The sequence below is a fragment of the Melanaphis sacchari genome, unplaced genomic scaffold (assembly GCF_002803265.2).
Source record: "Melanaphis sacchari strain LSU unplaced genomic scaffold, SCAv2.0 Contig79_pilon_pilon, whole genome shotgun sequence".
NCBI classification, from domain to species: Eukaryota; Metazoa; Arthropoda; class Insecta; order Hemiptera; family Aphididae; genus Melanaphis; species Melanaphis sacchari.
In genome coordinates this window covers 682,936-704,102 of record NW_020271559.1, presented here as the reverse complement: position 1 = coordinate 704,102, position 21,167 = coordinate 682,936, and the positions used below count along the sequence as shown (strand labels likewise).

The window sequence follows — 21,167 nt, the reverse complement described above, 5'->3', positions numbered from 1 at the left end:
AAAAAATGAATGATAATATAAACCAAAATTTTGGTTTAAATCTGATGTATTTGTATTATGATATCAAATGTTTAAAAAGCTAAAAACTACAATATTCTAATGCGTAGTAAAAAATAAATTATACAGCTGATATCAGGGTTTTGGATTAAATTGAACGTATTTTTCTCGTTTATTTTAATGTACTGTGGATGGATTAAAATGTTAGATACCTTATTTATATATATTTTAATTGTTATAAAATTAACTATTTGTATATTAGTAAAATTACTTTATACTCGAGCCCATAAGCCATTCATAAAGTATAAAAATGACTTCTGAGATAATTTTTCTTTAAATTAAGCTTAGCAAGTTCTCTAAAAGTTCATCTTAAAGTTTGATCTGACATCGTACGTTCAATTTACCGGTATATGCACGTTGTTAAAAAAGTTTTAGAATATTTTAACAGCTTTTTTAGGTGAAAATTAATGTATTTTTTTTGTAGATTTTTCACACCCAGAATCTATTAATTATTTTTGTTTCCTACGTCAGTTTATAAAAGAAAAATCATACGTATATATTTTTGCATACTAGGTACTATTATTCACTGAAGTGCTGTCGCTATATCATCACTCCTTCAGTCAAGCCTTCATGTCTGTTTTTTATTTTTTGTTTTTGTAAAATACTGTTGATTATGATATGAGTATATATAGCTTATTGTACTAAACAGATTATTGAATTTTCTAAAAAAAAATATTATTATATTTGATATTTTAGTAAAACAAGAGTGTTTTTTTTTACATTTCATTAAGTCATAATTCTAGAAGTTACATGGTTTTAAATTAACAGTAGTTAAATAATTAATTTACAAAATTTTACTTTTGTTTACTTAAGTATGTTATAACTATATTTTTATATATTTAATTATTAAAAAGCAAAAGCACTTAGCATTCAATTTTAATATTACTGTAATTATTGTATTCAAATAATTACGTTATATACATATATATATATTGTTAATTTGAAAACAGACCTATAAAAATTGTATCAGTTCAATGTAATACATTTTTATGTTACATTTAGAGTTCTTTCAATTTGTTGTAATGAAAAAATAAACTTATAATTCTTGGTACGAGGCGTGTATATACTTAGACTAATTTTTATTTCGTAAACTAAAAAATATCTAAGAACATATTTTTTTTCTTTAATTTTTTTGAAAAAAACCATTTAGGAACATAAAACTATATTTTTTACATTTTTTACTAGGTATTAATTAATGAGTTTTAGTATTTATCCTTAAATTAAAAAAAAAAATTAATAATTATTGTATTTTGTCTACCTCGCTTCTACGATAGAATGATTTCATTAATCATGTATAATATGCATTGTATATAAATATATTATATTTTATATAGTTTTAAAATATAATATTAATAGTCTTTATAGTAAAAATAAAAAAATATACAAATAATATATGCAAAAAAAAAGAAAAGAGCCATCCAATAAGCAAAACATGTCATTGTTTTCTTAACTTACGATATAATATCGTAAGTCTTTTATACTCCAGTTATACCTAAGTAGTAGTTTAAGGATTTTAGAAAATCAAAACCAATATATAGATTTGCTGTAAAACGAAATCGGTTGAAAAGATTTAGATAGCTATGCCACGTTTCAAAGCATATTTTATTTGGCACGAGCCAATTTATATGGGATTTATATATGTGCACGGATTCATGATATCAATGATGCGCCGTTACCAGTTTTACAATTTAGGGTATTATAAGGGTGACGTTTAAAATTTACAATTATCGATATAAAACGCAGTCTAAATCAAGTGAACGTATTGAGTTAATTTTAGTTGGAGGGGAGGGAGAATAAAATATACGAATAAACGTATTCTTAAAATAAAAAATATATATATATATAGCTAGGAGTCATCATAGTGATAAAATATTCAAAAAGTGATTTGTATTAATTATAAGTCGTATTAATTTTCCAATATTCTTTTGAATTGTAAAATATTAATATTATTGTAGTGTAATACATATTCGGATGAAAAAATATGTAGCGAATTATATAAATTCATTTTTACTGGGAATATCGAAAAGAGTTATTAGTTTTTATCGCATTTTTTTCTTCTTATGAAATAGGTTAAACTCTGGTATTAAAGGTACCACTTGCCTCAGCGGGTCTTTTATGTGAATGTATCTATCAAGTGATATGGCACATAGATTGAGTATGGACGCGGTTGAGCACATCACGTCTATTGCAGTCCATATGTCACAGAATTTGGCACCGAACATCCAGTAGCCTTGCAGGTCGTTTACTAGCGCGAACGTCATAACCAATGCCCCGACAAAAAGGTCAGCAATCGCTAATGAGGCCAAGAACAGGTTACCAATTCTTCGTAAGCCTCTGTCGGTGTAGATGGCCATGCACACCAGTACGTTGCCGGCGATCGACAAAAATATAACGACGATCAGAAACGATCCTGGAAAACATGAACACGTATAAAGTACGATTGTTATACCAAAAATTATTAAAAGCTATTAAATCTAGTACTTAAAACGCAATATAAAAAAAAAATATATATCTAGGATTGTTTTTTTTTAACTTCTTATATATTCTTTAGTTTATCTGGATCAATCAATTTAAATTTGAAGTTTGGAAAATTATATTAGATTCTGAGTAAAACGACGATGTATTGGTTTAACAATGATGTGAGGATTTTTTTTTTTTATCAGAAAAATTTTTTAGATAAAAAATTAGAAAAGATCGATCGTAAAATTCGAGAGAAGAGTGCACTATTAACTTGGATTTATTTTGTACTAAGTTGAGTCTAAATTGAGAAAATTCCCAGTATATTTTTAAATCATCTTTTAAAAAAAAATTATGAAAAAAACGAATATTTTTATTCAAAACTAATTACATCAAAAGTAGATATTATTTTTTTGTTGTGATTAAAAAATAATAATCGCAGAGACTTTAAATTTTCAACAAAATTACGTATTTTGGATCTTTTTGAGATTTTTATAAATGTATTACATTTTTAGCTTCTTTATAGATGTAAAAAGCACAGACATTGATACAGACCATATTTTAGCAGTCAAAAAATTAAAAACTAGCCTTGAAAAAAAGATTGGGTTCAATGAGATAAAAATACTGAAGAATTGTTTGATATTTAAGCTAAGTGAGACTGCCGCAAGGGAAATCTTTCAAAATAAAACTTTTTTGGGAACACAGTGAGATTGAAAAAATGTGGAGCAATTTAAATAATATAATTTAAAATATAGTGGAAAAAATTGCAGATGAAAAAAATTAAGTGAAGGAGTCGTGGTTCAATTTGATATCTAAAGAAAAAAAATTGCTAGAAATTAATGGTTAGGTGAAACAAAGTATATTATAAAAAAAAATGATACAATAGTCGACACAGTTTCAGGCAAAGCAATGCTATTAAGCAAGCATAATATACCGAAAGGTGAGTGGCGAGAATAGAATATACACAATATGTAAAGTATTGCAAGGGAATCAGAATAAAATTATGCAAAACAGCATTCAAAATCTATGAAGAATTGAGGATGGTTCTTTATTCACTTTCGGCAAAGTGGTATGATAGAAATTAAATGAACATCTTAGATAATTTTTGAATAGTAAAAAAAATCAGGTATATAAACGTTAAAAAATAAAAAAAAAATATTGAAAAAATAGATCTCAGATTTCTATATCAAAATTGCGCATTTAGTGAACCCAAGTTAAGTAAGTGGTTATGGATATAATTGATTGAAAAGATTGTTATTTATAAAAATTGAGCGTTGTCTAAGATATAATTGACTTATGTATTTATATATTATTATTTATTTATGTTATGCCATAGACTTACATATTTAATGAAATTAAATGTATTACATAGCTCTATGTGAAATAAATAAAAACTATTTTGAGTTGAATAACGGATTATAAATATTTTAAGCATGGTTAATTAAACTTGTGAACTAGGAATACTTCTAGAACAGTACAAAATTCCAAAAAAATGTTTTTACTGCTGCTACTGTCTATTCACGATAACGGATTATACAAAATGTTAATACTTGGTGGTTTTTGTTTATGATATGTAGGAATATAACAATAACAATCATAGCAACAATCGTCTCATTCAGCGAGCAATTTTTAAAGTGAGGTAGATATAACGATTTAAGTAATTTTCAATACCGTCAAATTTTACGAACAATCTAATAAAAATTCATCTGCAGGGAAACAGGGAAACAAGAACTAAAAATATACGGTTATGTCATAGATATTTTATATGTTTTGTATACACCACCGTTACAAATATTATAATATTGTAGATTGGCGTGGTTTAATACGGTTCAAAACGATGTGATTTGTTCTGAGTTAGATTTACCTATACAGAACAGTGGCAGCGCTGTCAGAGCCACCTCTCCGCTGTCCTCGTACTCGTCATTTTCCGGTGTCCCGTTGTTTGTCGAATTTGATATTGAATTGGTATCCTAAAAACAATAAAGGAAACATAAAATATTAGTGCCAATACGTTTTGAAGCACAATACATTCGTCGATGTTACACACAATGTTGAAGACTACATCTCTCGAAATACGCGCATGACAGTTTTTATTTTCGTAAACCGTCGTGTAATACGTAACAAGCCTTATGAAAAAAATACCTTAAAATAGGATTTACCTACTTAATACTGTATTTAGTTTAAACTTGTATTGCTTAAATTTGTATAACACAATTACGAACGGTGAGATGCACAGTGTTTAACGGTAGTTCCGTTTCGGTGATCTCGGGTCATGTTTATTTTGGTAAATAATACTATGACCGTATAAAATATCATTGAATTCGATAAAATGTATTATATTCGGTGTTGCGTAGGAAAGATACAATCTAGAGCAATGTTTTTTTCAGTTTTTATAATAATTACGCCTATAAAATATAATATGATACTTTATGAAAATTGCTTGCGAATCTTATTTTTCATAAAAACACGAACAATGACAGATTTATAAAAAATGTTACTGTCTTAAAGTTATAAATGTTCATAAAATATCAAATTAAGAATTTATTTTATTTCAATAATAATTAAGATTAAATACATTTAATGGTTCATTTTTATTTTATTTTTGTATGTAAAAAATACGCTGCATCCCTAATTTTTATTTGAAATTTCTATTTATTAATAAGTGAATCAGTTAATTTACCTATCTTAAAGATTATAACAAATAAACTGTGGTAGGTAAAAAGAAAAGTTTTTTTAAGTTAATAAATTATAATACTCTCATAATTAGTTTTACAACCATAAATGCCTCCAATGTTATACTGAACGTATTTTGTATATTTTAACGTGATTCATTGACCGACAAAACTTTAATTGAGTATTAGCAATAAAATAAATATAGTGATGAGAAGGGAAGGAAAGGCAAAAAATCAAAATACGATGCCGTTCGGTTTTTGTTTTTTGATTTTTGCTTTACCATCTATTAACAGTCTGAATAATTGGAAAGCACTTGGATCAGATGGCATACTCTATTTGACCTAAGAAAATAAAAAGAAATACACACATTTATATTCAGAGTGTGTCAAAAGATTTGGAAAAAAAACCTATGTAAGTGCCTTTGTACTCACGAATGATGTGTAAACATCTTAGCTGCAGTACGACTTTGATTGGGGAATATGTCATGGTTAGATTGGGAATTTGTATAATAAGGTAACAATAATCATACAAGATTGCGTTCTCTTTAAAATTTATATTTAACTTTTTTATTTTTATTTATATATTTTTTATTTTTATTATTATTTATAATTTATATATATTATAATTATTTATTATATATTATTAATCATGATATACGTATTATATATCGTCAACCTATTTAGCAAACGGCGTAACTCCAAAAAATTCAAATTTCATTTTTTCATGTCATTCAATGGAAAAAAAAATGCGCGTCGATTGGTATCATAATCATAATATTTAAATGTATTTTCTTTCATGAAACCGGTGTTAATTGATACGCATTAGTCGTAACTCCGATAAACATAATTTTTATAGAAACCGGCGTATCTCAATATATATATTATATTTTATTATATTATTATATATTATATTATGTATGTTGGGTACCTGCGCAAATACCGTGCGCAATAGCATCACACACACACACACACACACACACTCAAGCAGTCACATCTACATGACTTACGCCTGACGCTCAATTCCCCAAGAAGGTCGTACTACAAACCGATAGCATAGATGTTTACACATCAAAAAAGAGTTGCAAATGAACAAAATCTGGAAAGAAGTAGCAATTATACGCGTGCATAAAAAGTGTGATAAAACTCAGCTCCTTAAATGGAGCCTGTATAATATTTTCGAATTTAATAGGTAATAATTTTATGAAAACTATTCTACCAGAAATATGATTATATAGGTCAAATATTGTTAATATAATTGTATAATACATTAATTTAAATATATAGAAGTAAAAATTGAGTTTAATGATAATATAAATGTCTAATTTTAATAATATAATTCACATAACTTTGATAAAATTGAATTAACTAATATTAATAATAAAATTAACAAAAATATCATTGTATACAAAAAACGATTCTGAGCGGTGACACGGTGTATTAGAATATTTTATTCTATTTTAGAACGATTAGAATATCGTGAACATTTTAAATTTGAACGGTCATAAAAAACTAATTTGTCTTTTTGGTAGACATTTTTTTATTTAATGTAAGTTGTAAAACGTATAAAGAAACATGTATACAATTTTCAAATTTTAAGTATAGACAGAAAACTTTTTATGAATTTTTAACTACAAAATAATTATATTTATAGGTATATGTGTATAGTACTTAACATGAAGTGGGAAGGACCGAAATAATCTTGTGAGTACAAGTTTATAGCTGGCGTTTGAAAGCAGTATACTTAAAACTGTAAAATGGTAATTCAAATGTAAATACGGTAATGAAATATTATGTATTTTTTACAAATGTATAACAAAATAATAGTAAATTATGGGCTCTGTCGGCTCAAAAACTATAAATATACATATATGATATAAATAATGATACATTTTTTGTTTAAAAAAACCAATTATATTATATATATATATATATATATTATATTTACATCAAAATTGTAAATTACTGCAATAGCAGTAGTGTCCGTCAATGGGTCAACAATAATAATAATAAATAAAAAATAAAACCTGTACAATTTATTGGTACTGGTCAATTTCTATCTGAACCTATTATAATTGTATTTTATAATAGTCAATAGTGGTTATAATGACTAATATAATGCAAAGTATGTTTAATTTTCAATAATATATATTAATTAAAACAATTATTGCAATTATTAGTGAACTTGAATGTATAGAAAATAAAAATAAAAATATAATTTAAAAATGTGCATTCATGTAAAATATAATAATGATAATTACCGATAACTGGCACCTTACACTGAATATAATACTAAAAATATTATTTTGAAGCTTATTGACAACGAATTAAAGGAATTACAGACATATGACCAAAAATGTATTGTATATAGTAATATTAACACGGTACTTTGGTTTTATGACCCAAAACTGTAAATAATAAAAAAAAATGTGTTGTATAATAAGCAATACAAAATTTAATGGCAGTAAGCGCAAACGGATATTATAATTTATAATACGATTATAGGTACATGTTGATTAGTTCCTTAAAAGTATAATAATAAAAAGAGACATGGAAATTAGTGACTACGTGAATAATAATTAAAAGCTTTAATAATTGTGCGTTAGGAACCCACAAATAAAGTAATAAAATAATATGTGGAGTTTTACGACTACGATTATACAATAAAACAGCATATTTCGGCAGTTGTAGTAATACATATTAATAGTTTATGAGATAATAATTACACCGATATTATAAAACAAAAAGGATTCACGGAAATAGATAATATTTAGTTTGTATGTTTAATCAGTCATTGTACTAGATAAGCAATCGCAACTGAAATCGCGGTTCAGTAGTAAATGTGGGCGGAAGTGTGCATAATATTATTTAATTGTGATACTGGCCCGGCGGTTACGAAAGTTTTTCACAGTTATTATAGAACCGATGTGAAACTCTTGACACGGAGAATCTGGGAGAGTACTGGCACTCGCGGATCTAAAAATATGAAAGTGGGGGCTAATTTTTATTTACATAAAGATAATGTATAAAATATATTAAGATATATTAAATATTAACTGTATACATAATAATATAATACGTTCAAGAGAGAGAGAGAGAGAGGACTAAAGCCCTTTGTTACCCTCCTTTGAGTCTGCGTCGAAGTATCAATAATTTTTTTTCAAAGTAAGATCAATATTAGATCAAATTTTCATTATTAGTTAAATAGTAGAAAAGAATAAATAAATTACGTCAAAACCTTACTATACGAGTATCTGTTGATTTTAAAAATCGTATGACAATATACAACGTGATAGCTTAATTCATATAACTATTATATTTGGAATAGCAAAGAAATTGGTGAAATGACTAGAATTTGCATTACAAGAAATACAGTAAGTACCAAATTATAGTGAGTTATAAAGTTTCTGAAGGATTTGTATTAGAAACAAGATTAAAGTAGGGAGATATATTATTTTTATCTACTAATTAAGATAAAGTTGGAGAAGTACAAAACGATATAAAATAACTACTGAAATAACAGTAGACCAACATAAGATCCGAATAAAGAGTCTAGATGAAGCTGTGGAAAAAATAAAACTAAAAGTTAACGCGGATAAAACTAAAACCATATAAACACTATAAAACAATGAAGCAAACAAAATTACATAAAAAAATCGACTTATGAAGTAATTAGATGATAAAAGTCACACTTGCCTTACTTACCGATGTGAAACACGGAAAAATACCAGTATAATAGGATTAAAACTTGGGACGTTTGAAAATAAAATTTGGCGAATATTTTTTGTTTTAAAATTGAATAGTAGAGTGTGAAAGAAAAAGTTTAACGATGGCTAACAAGAGGAAATAGTGGTGTACTAGTCAAAAGCTTTATATAAGTTCAAAAAATACTCTGTCTTGGGTATGTAATGGGCCAAAACGACGATAATACAATTGAACTAGCAATAAACCGGAAACAAAACAGGGAAGTGACACTGAAAGTGACCCAGAAAAAGTTGATAGAATGTGATTTAAAAGAACGACCTTGAAAGTTTAAGAGTAAAGAACTAGAGAAATATAACTCAAAATCGAGAGAAAAGATAAAAAATTGTGTTGGTAGTAAAAATTCTTATTGAATGGTTGAAGTTAAACAAAGAAAAAGTAATAAATATTAATTTATCAACAATTTTAGATTTGCAAACATTGTTGAAGTACTAGTTTAAATAATATTCTGCCATTTATTTTACATTTTTTCATTTTTCATTTTTTTTTTTTTAAATTAAGAACTATATATATTATTTTATATATTTGACACATTAAGTTTAATACAAACATAAAAATTAATCGTTTGCATTTTGATTTAGTTGTACCTCCATTAAAAAAATTTAAAAAATATCTGATTAAAAATGTATAGTAAAAATGAATGTACTACAGGATTATTCTTGAATATTATAAAATAGACCTATTTCTGTATTTGAAAATATTTTCCTTGAGTGTGCTTAAAAAGTTCAAGTATAAGATTTAGAATAAATTCATTATTAAAGGGTTGATGAGGGTTATAGAGGATATTGAGTTTGCATAATGAATAACCCTGCATGGAGTTGATATTACCTATATATTATATTTTACGCAGTATTCGTCTACCTTTGTGTTTGTACACACATATATAGTATTATTGTTTAGCGCTGTTAGATGTTTATATTATAATATAATGTTCTAAATTACACATGTACAGTCAAGTTGGAATTCGGTTAGGCAAAAAGGTTTTTTTTTTCATGTATTGCAGTTGGATGAGCCCGGCGGGACGAAACTTGTTAAATAATATGATATAACGAGGGTGGTATACGCGTGACATGTTGCCTCGCGTATGACGAAGGTGTTTGGTGGTTTCGAGCTTTAAAAAAATATTATATACGAGTATACTCATATACGATATATTACAATGCCATATTATATATAGCAAAATGAAAAGTTTTTTTTTAGGTCTACGACGAAACATTCGTTTATTTTTTTTCGTCGTCCGTTACGGATTTTAGCACCATGGATAAAAACCCATAATATATAATGCATTACTCACATTTATTTTGTGAACGCTATTTTTATTTTTACGAAGGTAGATAACGCTAAAACGAGTCCGTGGATGCGGAATGATGATGAACCATTCCCGTCGCCTGTTTTTGATGGGCAAAATTTAAACTAAACTCGTAGTACGCCTCATCGTAATATTATTATCTATACACCTTAATAACGAACTAGGCTTACCGATCTAAATAAATATGTGTACAGCGCTACATTGTTATTATTTACTTATGGAGTTTTTCTATCTATGAAGGGCAGGTATATTATTATTTGTATATTGAAAGAGGGACAACGTGTAGTCGTATTTACACATGTTGCCGGTAACGTTCTTGAGTAAAAATACTTTTATTGCAGTATATAACACAGATAATATACGATGTGGGCCACCGTGTTTTGTAGTTTTCCGAGCAATTATTATAGGAAAATGGAAAAGCACGGTGGCCCATCTTGTATGTAAGTATTGACTTGATAAAAAAATAAAAAAATTGAAGAGTTTTCGGTTCGAAAAATAATTTACTAATCGATCGCTGTGTGTATGAGTACATACTAGTAAAACGTAACTTTTTGATCCGAACCAATATACATTTCACATAATATATCTTTACCTAAATATATACGACCTTATATATTGAACGCTTTTTCGTCGTGTATTTTTCAGTCGTAAGACCGACTACGCGACGTGTTTTGTTGCCGTTAATAAAACGTCCAAGATCTATAGTTAATGTTTTATGTGGTGCAATAGAAATTAGATTTTATAATTGTAAGTAACGCAATTAAGTCAGCGCTTAAATTTTAAAACTCCGAATTACTAGCTGAATAAGTAGCTTTGGTTGTTCTGATGTCATTAAATTATGTAATTAGTTTATGGTATGGTTTTATGTATTATACTTTGTTAGAGTCAGGTTTCGCATAATATAATATAACGACTATAGAAGAAACTATATCAATTATAATGTGCGCTGTTTAAAACTTAAAGTTTGACTTTTAAAATCACCATCTGGCATCTGGTGATCCACTTTATTCCCCACATATTGTGTATATTTAAGATAATTACATGTTGGATAATAATATATAATGCATTCAAACGATGTACTAATAAAAGTGCAGTTAACTCATTATAATCCAGCCCTCAAAATTGTTGTATACGTTTATGTTTCGTGTTATTTTAAACTTAAATATTACCTAGATAAACCTAAATTGTTATAAATAATTCAAGAGTCAAGTGTTTTTAATCGTTGATGTAGTATTTAGAATATTAACCAAATAGCTGGTAAGTTGTGTACTAAACGAATTTTTGCGAGCTTTGATTATACACATTGTATATTTTAAGGATGACAATGGATGGATCACCACCCCGTCTTCAGAGTTGGGTAGTAGCTTAAGTTTATTTATAGTTAAAAAAAGGTCAAGTTGATTAATATGAGACATCGTCGAGGCCTTTCGTGGCTTAATATAAATAATTGTATTATTAAACTAACCTCATCCTCTCCAACTTTGATCGATCTTCAGATTTTATATTCAACAAAGTTATATACAGTTAACCAGTTAACATGACATCTGCGATTTTTTATAACCATAGCCGTAAATTACTTGTAGTCATTGGCTAGCTCATCTATAAACTGTAGACTTTCATCTATGTATTTTGTTATAATATACCAGCTAACTAATCGTTTTCACAAAGTTACAAAAAGTTTTTTAACAGGTCTAGAAGTTCTCACGGCTATAGCTAATGCGGTATATAATATTTTGACAATGCGTAATAATGTTTAGGAACTAACTTTATGCATTCTCATAATATAAGCGTTCATTCGTGAATTTACAGTGTACTAGTTTAACAGTTGAATCAGGATCTTAACACACACCATTGCACATCAACAATTTTGGAGCTTATTATTTCGTATAACGTGGCCAATGAACACAATCAGTTTTGTCATCGTTTATGATGAACAACTTAGTCTTCGGAGTTTAAAATATATTACATAATGAAATATTTTGCTTTGTTATGAATGAGTATAGATGATTCTTCAAATGCACTCTAGTTTTATCGTTGTAAAAAAGTTATTTAAGTTTTTTGTTTTTTGTTTTTTTTTTTTTTTTTTTGTATGCAAATAATTATACAACTATAATTATATATTTATCATAAATAAACGAACGTTTTATTCATTATTATAATTTATTTAACATTGAATAAAGTAGGTTGCTCATTGGCCAGACATATCATCCGATTAATTGGATTATTTATATCATAATTAGTGTTCAAAAGAAGAGCAAAAATTCTTAAGTTAATTTATAAAAAGATTGAAGAAGCATTATTTGTCCATTTTTCAACACTCGCAAGAATACCAAGTTAGCTGTCACTCGTCTATCTGCTAAATCTGCTAAAGAGATAACTTCAAGATGATTTAATACAGTGAGGTAATTATATACACATTGCCTTTTACAAAGTGATCCATTTAACGTAAGGTATTATTTGAAAAAAAAAAACGCTAATGTTTTTGAAATCATTTTTTTTTTTTTACATCTTTTTAAACCATTACGCTTTTCAATTAATGAACAAAACAGATATGTAAACAAAGATATGGCAAAAACACACACTAAGAAGCTGGGAAAATTACTTACTTTAGTAAAATATTATAGGTGAATATTAATATTATGCATGTAATGCTTAACAATAAACTATTCAGTTCATATAATTAAACAAAATCACGCCAGAAATGTATAAAAATTTGTTAAAAGAACAGGCAGAATCTAGATTTGGAAAGTGATGTATTAATTAGGTATTCTACCTCACATAACGTATCGTTAATGGTTTTAAGATAAAATAATAAATGGAACCGTGTTCTTGGACCTAATGTGTTGATTATGATAAGATTAAGTAGAAAAATCTAGTTCACTAATGAATTAAAGCTTGTAAACATAGAAGAAATACTTTTGAGTAATAAATTATAAACGTTTTTAGCTTTATTGTTTGTTTTTCTTAAACATAGATACTATAATATAGTAGTGGATCTAGTAATTGTACGAGCGAGGAAAGAGCTTTTTCAAAATATATTTATGAGGGATTTATAATATGTGTAATTCTATTGCTGGTTATATGTCTAGCTTACAATAATATACAGTAATATAAAAAATGATAAAATATTAGAATTTCGTTAAAAAAACACAAGGCCAGGGACCAAGGGATCACTTTATACCCCTCCTCTCATTCACCACTGCTATAATGCATAATATACGAGTACATTTTAAATTTTGTTCCAAAACTTACTGTTGACTCATTTAATGTTAGTCAATTTTAATGGATAATGGTTTTATAAAAACGATAGTGGTTAAATGGAGTAATATTTTTTGTTTTTTACAAAATATTTTTTGATATAAATGTTAAAAGTTTTACTAACTAATTATATTTAACTAGAATGAGATAGCTATACTTAATACTGTCATAGTCTACACGCGTTTGTAACCTTTAAACCAAAATATCATTAATTTTTTAAAACGTTGAAGATTAATTAATTAATTGTTCATTAGCAGTTTAACATAAATTAATAAATCAACTACCAAAAAAAAAAAAAAATGTTTATGAAAATATTATTTACTTTAAATTGTAAAAATTTATAATCGGATGGTGTTATATGTTATATTAAAACAAAAAACAGATAAGTTCACAAACAGCGTAAATAACAAAATATGTATGGATTTTTTTTCTGTTACCACAAAATAAATAACAACAATAAATATATGTATATATATATATGTATTTTTAATTGCTAATAATATTATGAAACATTATTATATTATAGCGTGGTTTATAATATTACCGTTGATAGGTTGTAATAATGTTATAATAATAAAAAAATAAATATTATAATACATGTCATTATTTAAATTTAACTATAACTTACAATGAGTATTGGCAACGTTTAAAACGTAAAATGACGATTTAGATATTGTGACTATAAATAAGGTAAGATATTTAAAATTTAAATATCTTACCTGCTAAAAAAAGCTTATAAATGTCTGGGCCTTGGGGAATATTAAACATCTAAATTTTCCTTAATGTGTGTTTTACAATGGTTTAACTATCTGTAGTTGGTATACAATATTTATATGAATGCATTTAAATTTAAACGAATACATGTATACTGAAAATGTGATTACTCTTATCGAGGTGAATATATTATGCTTGATAAATTAATTACGTTTTATCGTAAACTATTAATTAATGTTTTAACACGATAAAATCATTAAGTACAAAACAGTTATTAGGATTAGTTTATAAATTATGGATTTTCTTCTTATACATAATGAGCATCCAACGCATAATGAAAAGGCTAAAATATACCCGTTATATGTATACAAATGGTGTAACTATGGGATCCGGTATTTTAAAATGTTTAATGGCCGCGCGGAACACGGTTGTTGGAAACATATATATTAGAATTGATTAAATTAGTGTTTCTAAAACAAGAGCTCGAAAAAAAAAAGTGTGTTATATTGCAATCAGTCGTGGTTTAAAATATATTATATTATATGCGCGTATTTCGTTTAAAAAATGGCCGCCGTAAGTGCATCAACGCTATAAACGCGCAACGGGATATCGTTAATGTATACGTATTTCGCTTCTTCGCATCATAAATAGTTTTTGGGAGGCGGATCACGATTTTAATTAAAGCCCTTTTTTCCAGATTCATCGACAAAATATGTGTGATACGGCACGCAAATTGACCAACAGAGATGAGTCGTCCATCTACGTATATAGAGGTATCTACGTGTCTTTGCAGTTAGTAATTAATTTAGCGGACTCTTTTTTGGGGAGTTTGCATTGGCGTACAAGACGGTGGCGTGATGATGATAACCACAGATTTATACGTTTTACCGACGAATTTTTGAAGTTGACCGGTGAGTAAGTACTCTTTACACAAACATTATTGTCTCTTAGTAAAAATTCTAAAACTAAATACACTGCACTGTAAACATGTTTGGCTTGAATTTACACTGGGGAATAAGACAGATGCTGCAAGTGGATATATTTCTATAATTTTCTTAAAACCATTTAAAAATTACTTTTATGCTCGTTGAAATTTAATATTGAAATATTGTGATAGAAACATTTTTAAAACTTTTGAAATAAAATAAATGTATATTATTTATAAAATTTAAATTATTTAGTTAATTTCATTGAATAACTGTATTATTTTGTAAACTAAGGAATGTTTTTAATAGTTTGCGATAACGAACTGTAGGGAAATATAATATAATGCAAATATCTGTGCACGGTCGTTTTAGGGAGCTATCAAATAATTTAGAACATTGAACATTTTTTGCAGAATAATTAAGAATACTTAAAGACAAAGACTGGAAAATTCACCGCTGATTTAAAAAATACGATTGATAACGAATTATGTGTAATTTTGTTTGATCATTAATTGGTTATTGAATAATTCAGCACGTTTTATTTTTTTGAAACTTTAATTATAAGAATAACGAAAAATAATTATTATATGATATATTGTTAAGTGTAAGTTATAAAAAATGTATATAAATAATATGTGCATGTAATTAATATGTTAAAAGTTAAATTTATAGTCTTAAAAAAATTAGTTATAAAAAGAATATAATGGATTAATAAATTACAATTTGTAATAAGTTATAAACATAAAAAATTTTCGATAGCTTTATTCAATATACTCGTATTAGTATTTTAAGTACATTAATAAAATAAATTCTTTATAACTCTTTATAATTTTTATTTAATTAATTATATTTTGTTTTTTTTTCCGAAATTTTTTTTTTCTCGCTCTTTTTGTGGCTTGTCAAGTCTAAAAATGCATTTTTAGCTTCTTCGTGAATTAAAAATGATAAACTAAAAACGACTTAAGTTATTTTTCTATAAGTAATCAAATTCTCTATATGTATTTTGAAATTATTGTTTACTATTTATATAACCAGTATCAAATATCATGCTCAACTATCGAACAATAAAAAATATAGCAAATTAAAAAAAATATACATAGCATTCTCAATTGTATCATATACTAATATTTTAGGTGTATCTGCTTATTAATATGATAAGAAACTAAATCTATAAAAAGTACGCATTTCATTATAGCCACTACTATAATTGATTTTTTTTTCTTTTCAATCCCTTTTAATATGATAATAAGATTCAATGTTGTCTTCCTCATTCTACTATTTAGAAAATGCATATTACAATATATTTTAGGTACACAATAATAATAGTAATAATAATAATATCATATAGATGAATGTGATGTAAAATCGTTATTTCATCGCCATTATTTTTTACTTTTATTTATTATTTCATATTTGCTAGTGAGCTGTAAACATTTTCGAATAACCAATTCACGTATAACAGATACGAATATGAGATCAATACGTGCAGCACACAGCAGTTATTTATTATGATTTTTTTCTTTCGATGTCAACGCATTTTCGTGGAAAAATACAGTCTGACATATCTAACTGACGTGTTTCTTTCACGTCGGTTAGATTTATTACGTGGCGCAGACTTAACCTGTAACATACTTGCTTACGTACATACCCTATAATGTATAACATAGGTGCAGGGCACCTAAATGCGTTTGTTTGATTGTATTTCACCACTAACATTTTATACTATAGGTAACTTATATTGTATTTAATATGCACCCAAAATTTTTATACGCACTCCTGAAATACGTTATGCACTATTATCACAGAAGTAATATAATTAAAAATAATCCTGTTAATGTGTGACGAAACACATACCACCTTTGAATGATCAACGCTTATCGATTATGTAATTACGGTTTATGATGAACTATGTAGATATGTAACAATCGTCGGATCCAAAACGGCTCCCATCGAAAAAAATGTACAAACAGTATGATAATAATAATTGTATAATTATATGATTGTAAATTCTACAATAATTATTAGACATATGCATGCCTATCTGGTCGAAAAAAATACAAGAACTTGTCGAAAAAATCATTTACGAATTTTCATAAAATAAAATAGCACACATAGGCTATATAAAAAAATTGTGCCTAAAAAATTTACCCGGTATCTAATATACTAAATAAATTAAATAAATTTTATTATACTAAAAGCTTTTTTTTTTTTTTATAATTTTAATAATTTACTTAGTGTACAACAAAACATTTTTAATTACACTTCTTTTGAAACAGCTCTCAGTCTGTTTAAAGTGGGAAGAAATTTGTGTTGTAAAAAACCGGAGCCGTTTAAGAATTTATCTGATCGTTAGACTTTTTTTGACGGTAGCCGTTTGGAAATTGACTTTTTTGTAAAACGAGAGCCGTTTAGAGAAACAGGCACCGAATGAGCTACGACCGTAACAATATTAAATCCTCCGTTATCATTTGGAATAACATTTAGTATACATGCTTAGTCAATTCATTTCTTCTGTAGTAATTATAATATAAATTAATTTTATCACCATCATTGGAACGAATAAAATTGGCAAATATTGAATAGACCATATTATTACTTATTTAGTTTGCAATGAAAAATTAATTAAGTTTTAAATAACTTATTTAGTCGTGTTAGGTTAGGTTAAGTACGGTCGTCGTAGTAGTACGCAATACTAGTTGTTAGACATATTATATTATATAGGGGTAATACCGAGGTGTTTTTCATCCCTATAGGTGTTTGTAGGTATAGTAGCAAAAGTGGTGTTGATGGTTTCTTTTCATAACAATTGCTATGGGAATGTGGTTTAAATTAAGACGTCATTTTAATGTGGTGGTGGATGAATGAGAAGGGAATAAACTATCTTGCGGCTACCTCGACGGCATCTAAAAGTATTTTCATTGCAAACGTTCGTAGAGTAGTTAGAAGGGTGATATTATTAAATAGCGCATGGCGACAGTAGTCTCGTAAACGTATGTAAAATACACACACACACACACACACACACATATATATATATAATGTTAATATATGTCTTTGTAGAATGTATACATATACACTTTATATACATATTTATGTGTGAATGTGTGTGTATACGGGGTGGATCATAGTATTTCCCTCATAATTTGGCGTTAGCTATTTATGGGACATCAGGGAAAACATAGAGAATCGTGCTGTATTTATTGTACTATTTATATATAATATACATATAAACATAATATAAACGTGAATATATTATGTCTAAGTATATACGACTCTTAGGCGTGCGTGTCAAACACAGGCAAAACGTTTAATCCTAGGCGAATTGCTTCCGTTGTCGCGCGGCGCCGCTGAGATTTGAAACGGTAGTAAAATTCATATTTCACAAAAACTAAAAGGATTTTAAAAGATTTTTCGTTTGAATTTTTTTTATCTTTTGCATAGACAAAGGTCTTAAAAACGGACATGGTTTTGTTTACTTAAAAAATAAAAATAATAAAGAATAAAAGAATTTGAAGGGGTTATAATCTTGAAAAAAAACAACATATCGTATAAAACCATCACCGAATGTATATTTGTTTTTTTTTATTTATTTGCATTGAGACTAAACAAACAAATATAATATATGTTAGGTACCAAATAATTGTAAGTATATATTTTTTTTTTTACAATACCTTACCTAAACGTGGAATTTTATATATATATACTCGTAAATACGTTTCAACATTAACCAACAGCCCATATATTTTTAAATTAAATGTCAATATAAAGGTTCTAAATTATATATGTTTGACGGACGTAAGGTATGCTATAAAAAGTAATTGACTATTGAACTTCTGAAGTTTTATCGATTAAAAATGTACAAAATACCGATTTGTAGTATCATACATATATTCATAAATTTACCCAAAGTATTTGTGTAGCACTTTTTAGACTTAACAAGGTATTCAAATTATAGCTCAAATAACATATTTTAAACACATCCATCAATGTTTTCTTTGTAAATATAAAGTGTATGTAATAAAGAAATACTTACATTGTATATTATGAATAAAAGTTTACTTCATGATTGAGATAGCAATTTATGGTAAGGAGTTAAGTGTCCTTAATCGATATGATCATAAAACATGAATAGAAAATAATATTATGCTTACAAACTAGTGCGTAATATAGGTACTTATAAGTTTCAATATATAAATAAATAAAATGTCGTAAGAGCCATTAAGTGTGCGAACGAATTTCTATGTAGCCGACTTCCCAATCGACCAGATACCAATTAATAATTGATAGAGAGGTAAATATCTAATAAGAATTCTTATTTTAACATTTAAATATTATACATAAATCTTTTTCCAAATTTTAGCAACTTTTACGTGTTATAATTTTTTATTAAAAGAACATTTTACGAATACTGGATTTAGCACGTTAGTAACGTATGACCGAACGTTGCATTTTAAATAATGGGACTGCATTAGCATTCAAAATTATTAATGCCCATAAAAGCGTTAGCTACAGTGTCTGAGTTCAGTAGAACATTTTTTTTCTGAGCATTTAATTGTAAAATAAAATCGATTTTTATAGTAAAAATGAATAACCGAAATGACCGGATTCGTAAATTATTAAATACTTTAAGAACAGCGAAAAAATATTCACACCATATCTATTTAAAATTAAAATAAGATATAGTGTGTTGGTTAATATTTTATATATACAGTAACATTAATTCTAAGACATCTTGTTTTAAGGGCTATAATTAATCCTATAAGATAAAATGTATAGGTATTAAAGACAATAGGGTATACAATTATTTCGTCGCTAAGTTCATCCTCTTTAAGCATAGCCGTTATTTAGAATTGTTATTAATTTTATTATTTAGAGAAGATTATTTTTCTTTAATTGAAAGTAAAATGATTTTGATAGTAAACTAAGTCATAATTGCTAGTTTTTTTAAGACATAAATTGATCAAATCATATCTGTTTTGTTTTTATTGTATATTTTTGTTAGCTGAAGGTTGATTTACTGTTAGTTGTTTATTGACTTATATTACCAATGCCATTTGGTCCTTATTAATTTTACAATTTCTACAAATCTTTACTATACTTACATAACTTTACGAGTATATATGTTATATTTGAATTTTGTCAACAAAGATAACTTCATTTAAAATTTGAGATTTACTAAATTTTATTTTAAAATTAATATTATATAATATATATAATTTATAAAATATTACATTTCTATTGGTTTTTAATAAATTCATGACAAAATACAAAATATGTACTTGACATCTTAACGGTATAATTGATTTCTAGAGCTTAAATAAAAAATGTCAATGCCTATTCAAGATGTGGTACTGATTAATGTTTATTATGATAATCATATTTTATATTGAAAATATTAAAGAAATATATTATATAAAAAAAAAATGTTGTATAACGATTAGTACATTTTTTTTTTTTAGTTACTCAGAACATTTTTTTTAAGGTTGCTGTAAGTTTAAAATTATATAGTTTAAAATTTTTAGCAATGTAAAATTACAAATAAAAATACTTAATAATATAATATACAGTTTAAGTTTTACTTTGATCATTTCGAAGTGATGATAAGTAGCAGTGATCATAAAAAAAAGTTTAACAAAATAACTCAAGCTTTTAATAATATTACCTAATAATAGCTTAACTCAAAATTATTTAAATTATATATATATATTATATACATGAAAATGTATATATATATATAAAATCGGGTATTTAAATTACGCTATTAATAATATCAATCTTAATTACAAACGCTTCGAATTACCGTTGTAATTAGCTATTTAGGTTTCATTATATTTTTTAGTTTTTAATATATACATTTTTTCTTAGTTTGATATTATCATCACACACAGTCAATTCGAGTTATGCTTAAATGTTACAAATCTAAAGTGATGCACACTGTAAAAAACAACTGAATAAAAATATTAGTAACTTAATTCTATTTAAAATAAATTTAAATTGATGTAACCCATTGATTTT

The 21,167-nt window shown here is 26.5% G+C and overlaps 1 protein-coding gene across 1 annotated transcript in view; it reads right to left on the bottom strand.

The window, feature by feature from the left end:
- The window catches only part of LOC112601481 (dopamine receptor 1-like), a 210,825-nt gene that overhangs the window by 9,275 nt on the left and 180,383 nt on the right, over positions 1–21,167 (bottom strand). Inside the window, exons 2-3 of the mRNA XM_025349131.1 lie at positions 4,379–4,484; positions 2,158–2,467 (exon numbers count right to left, since the gene is read on the bottom strand). Coding sequence (XP_025204916.1) covers positions 2,158–2,467; positions 4,379–4,484 — 416 coding nt within the window. The remainder of the gene's footprint in view (positions 1–2,157; positions 2,468–4,378; positions 4,485–21,167) is intronic.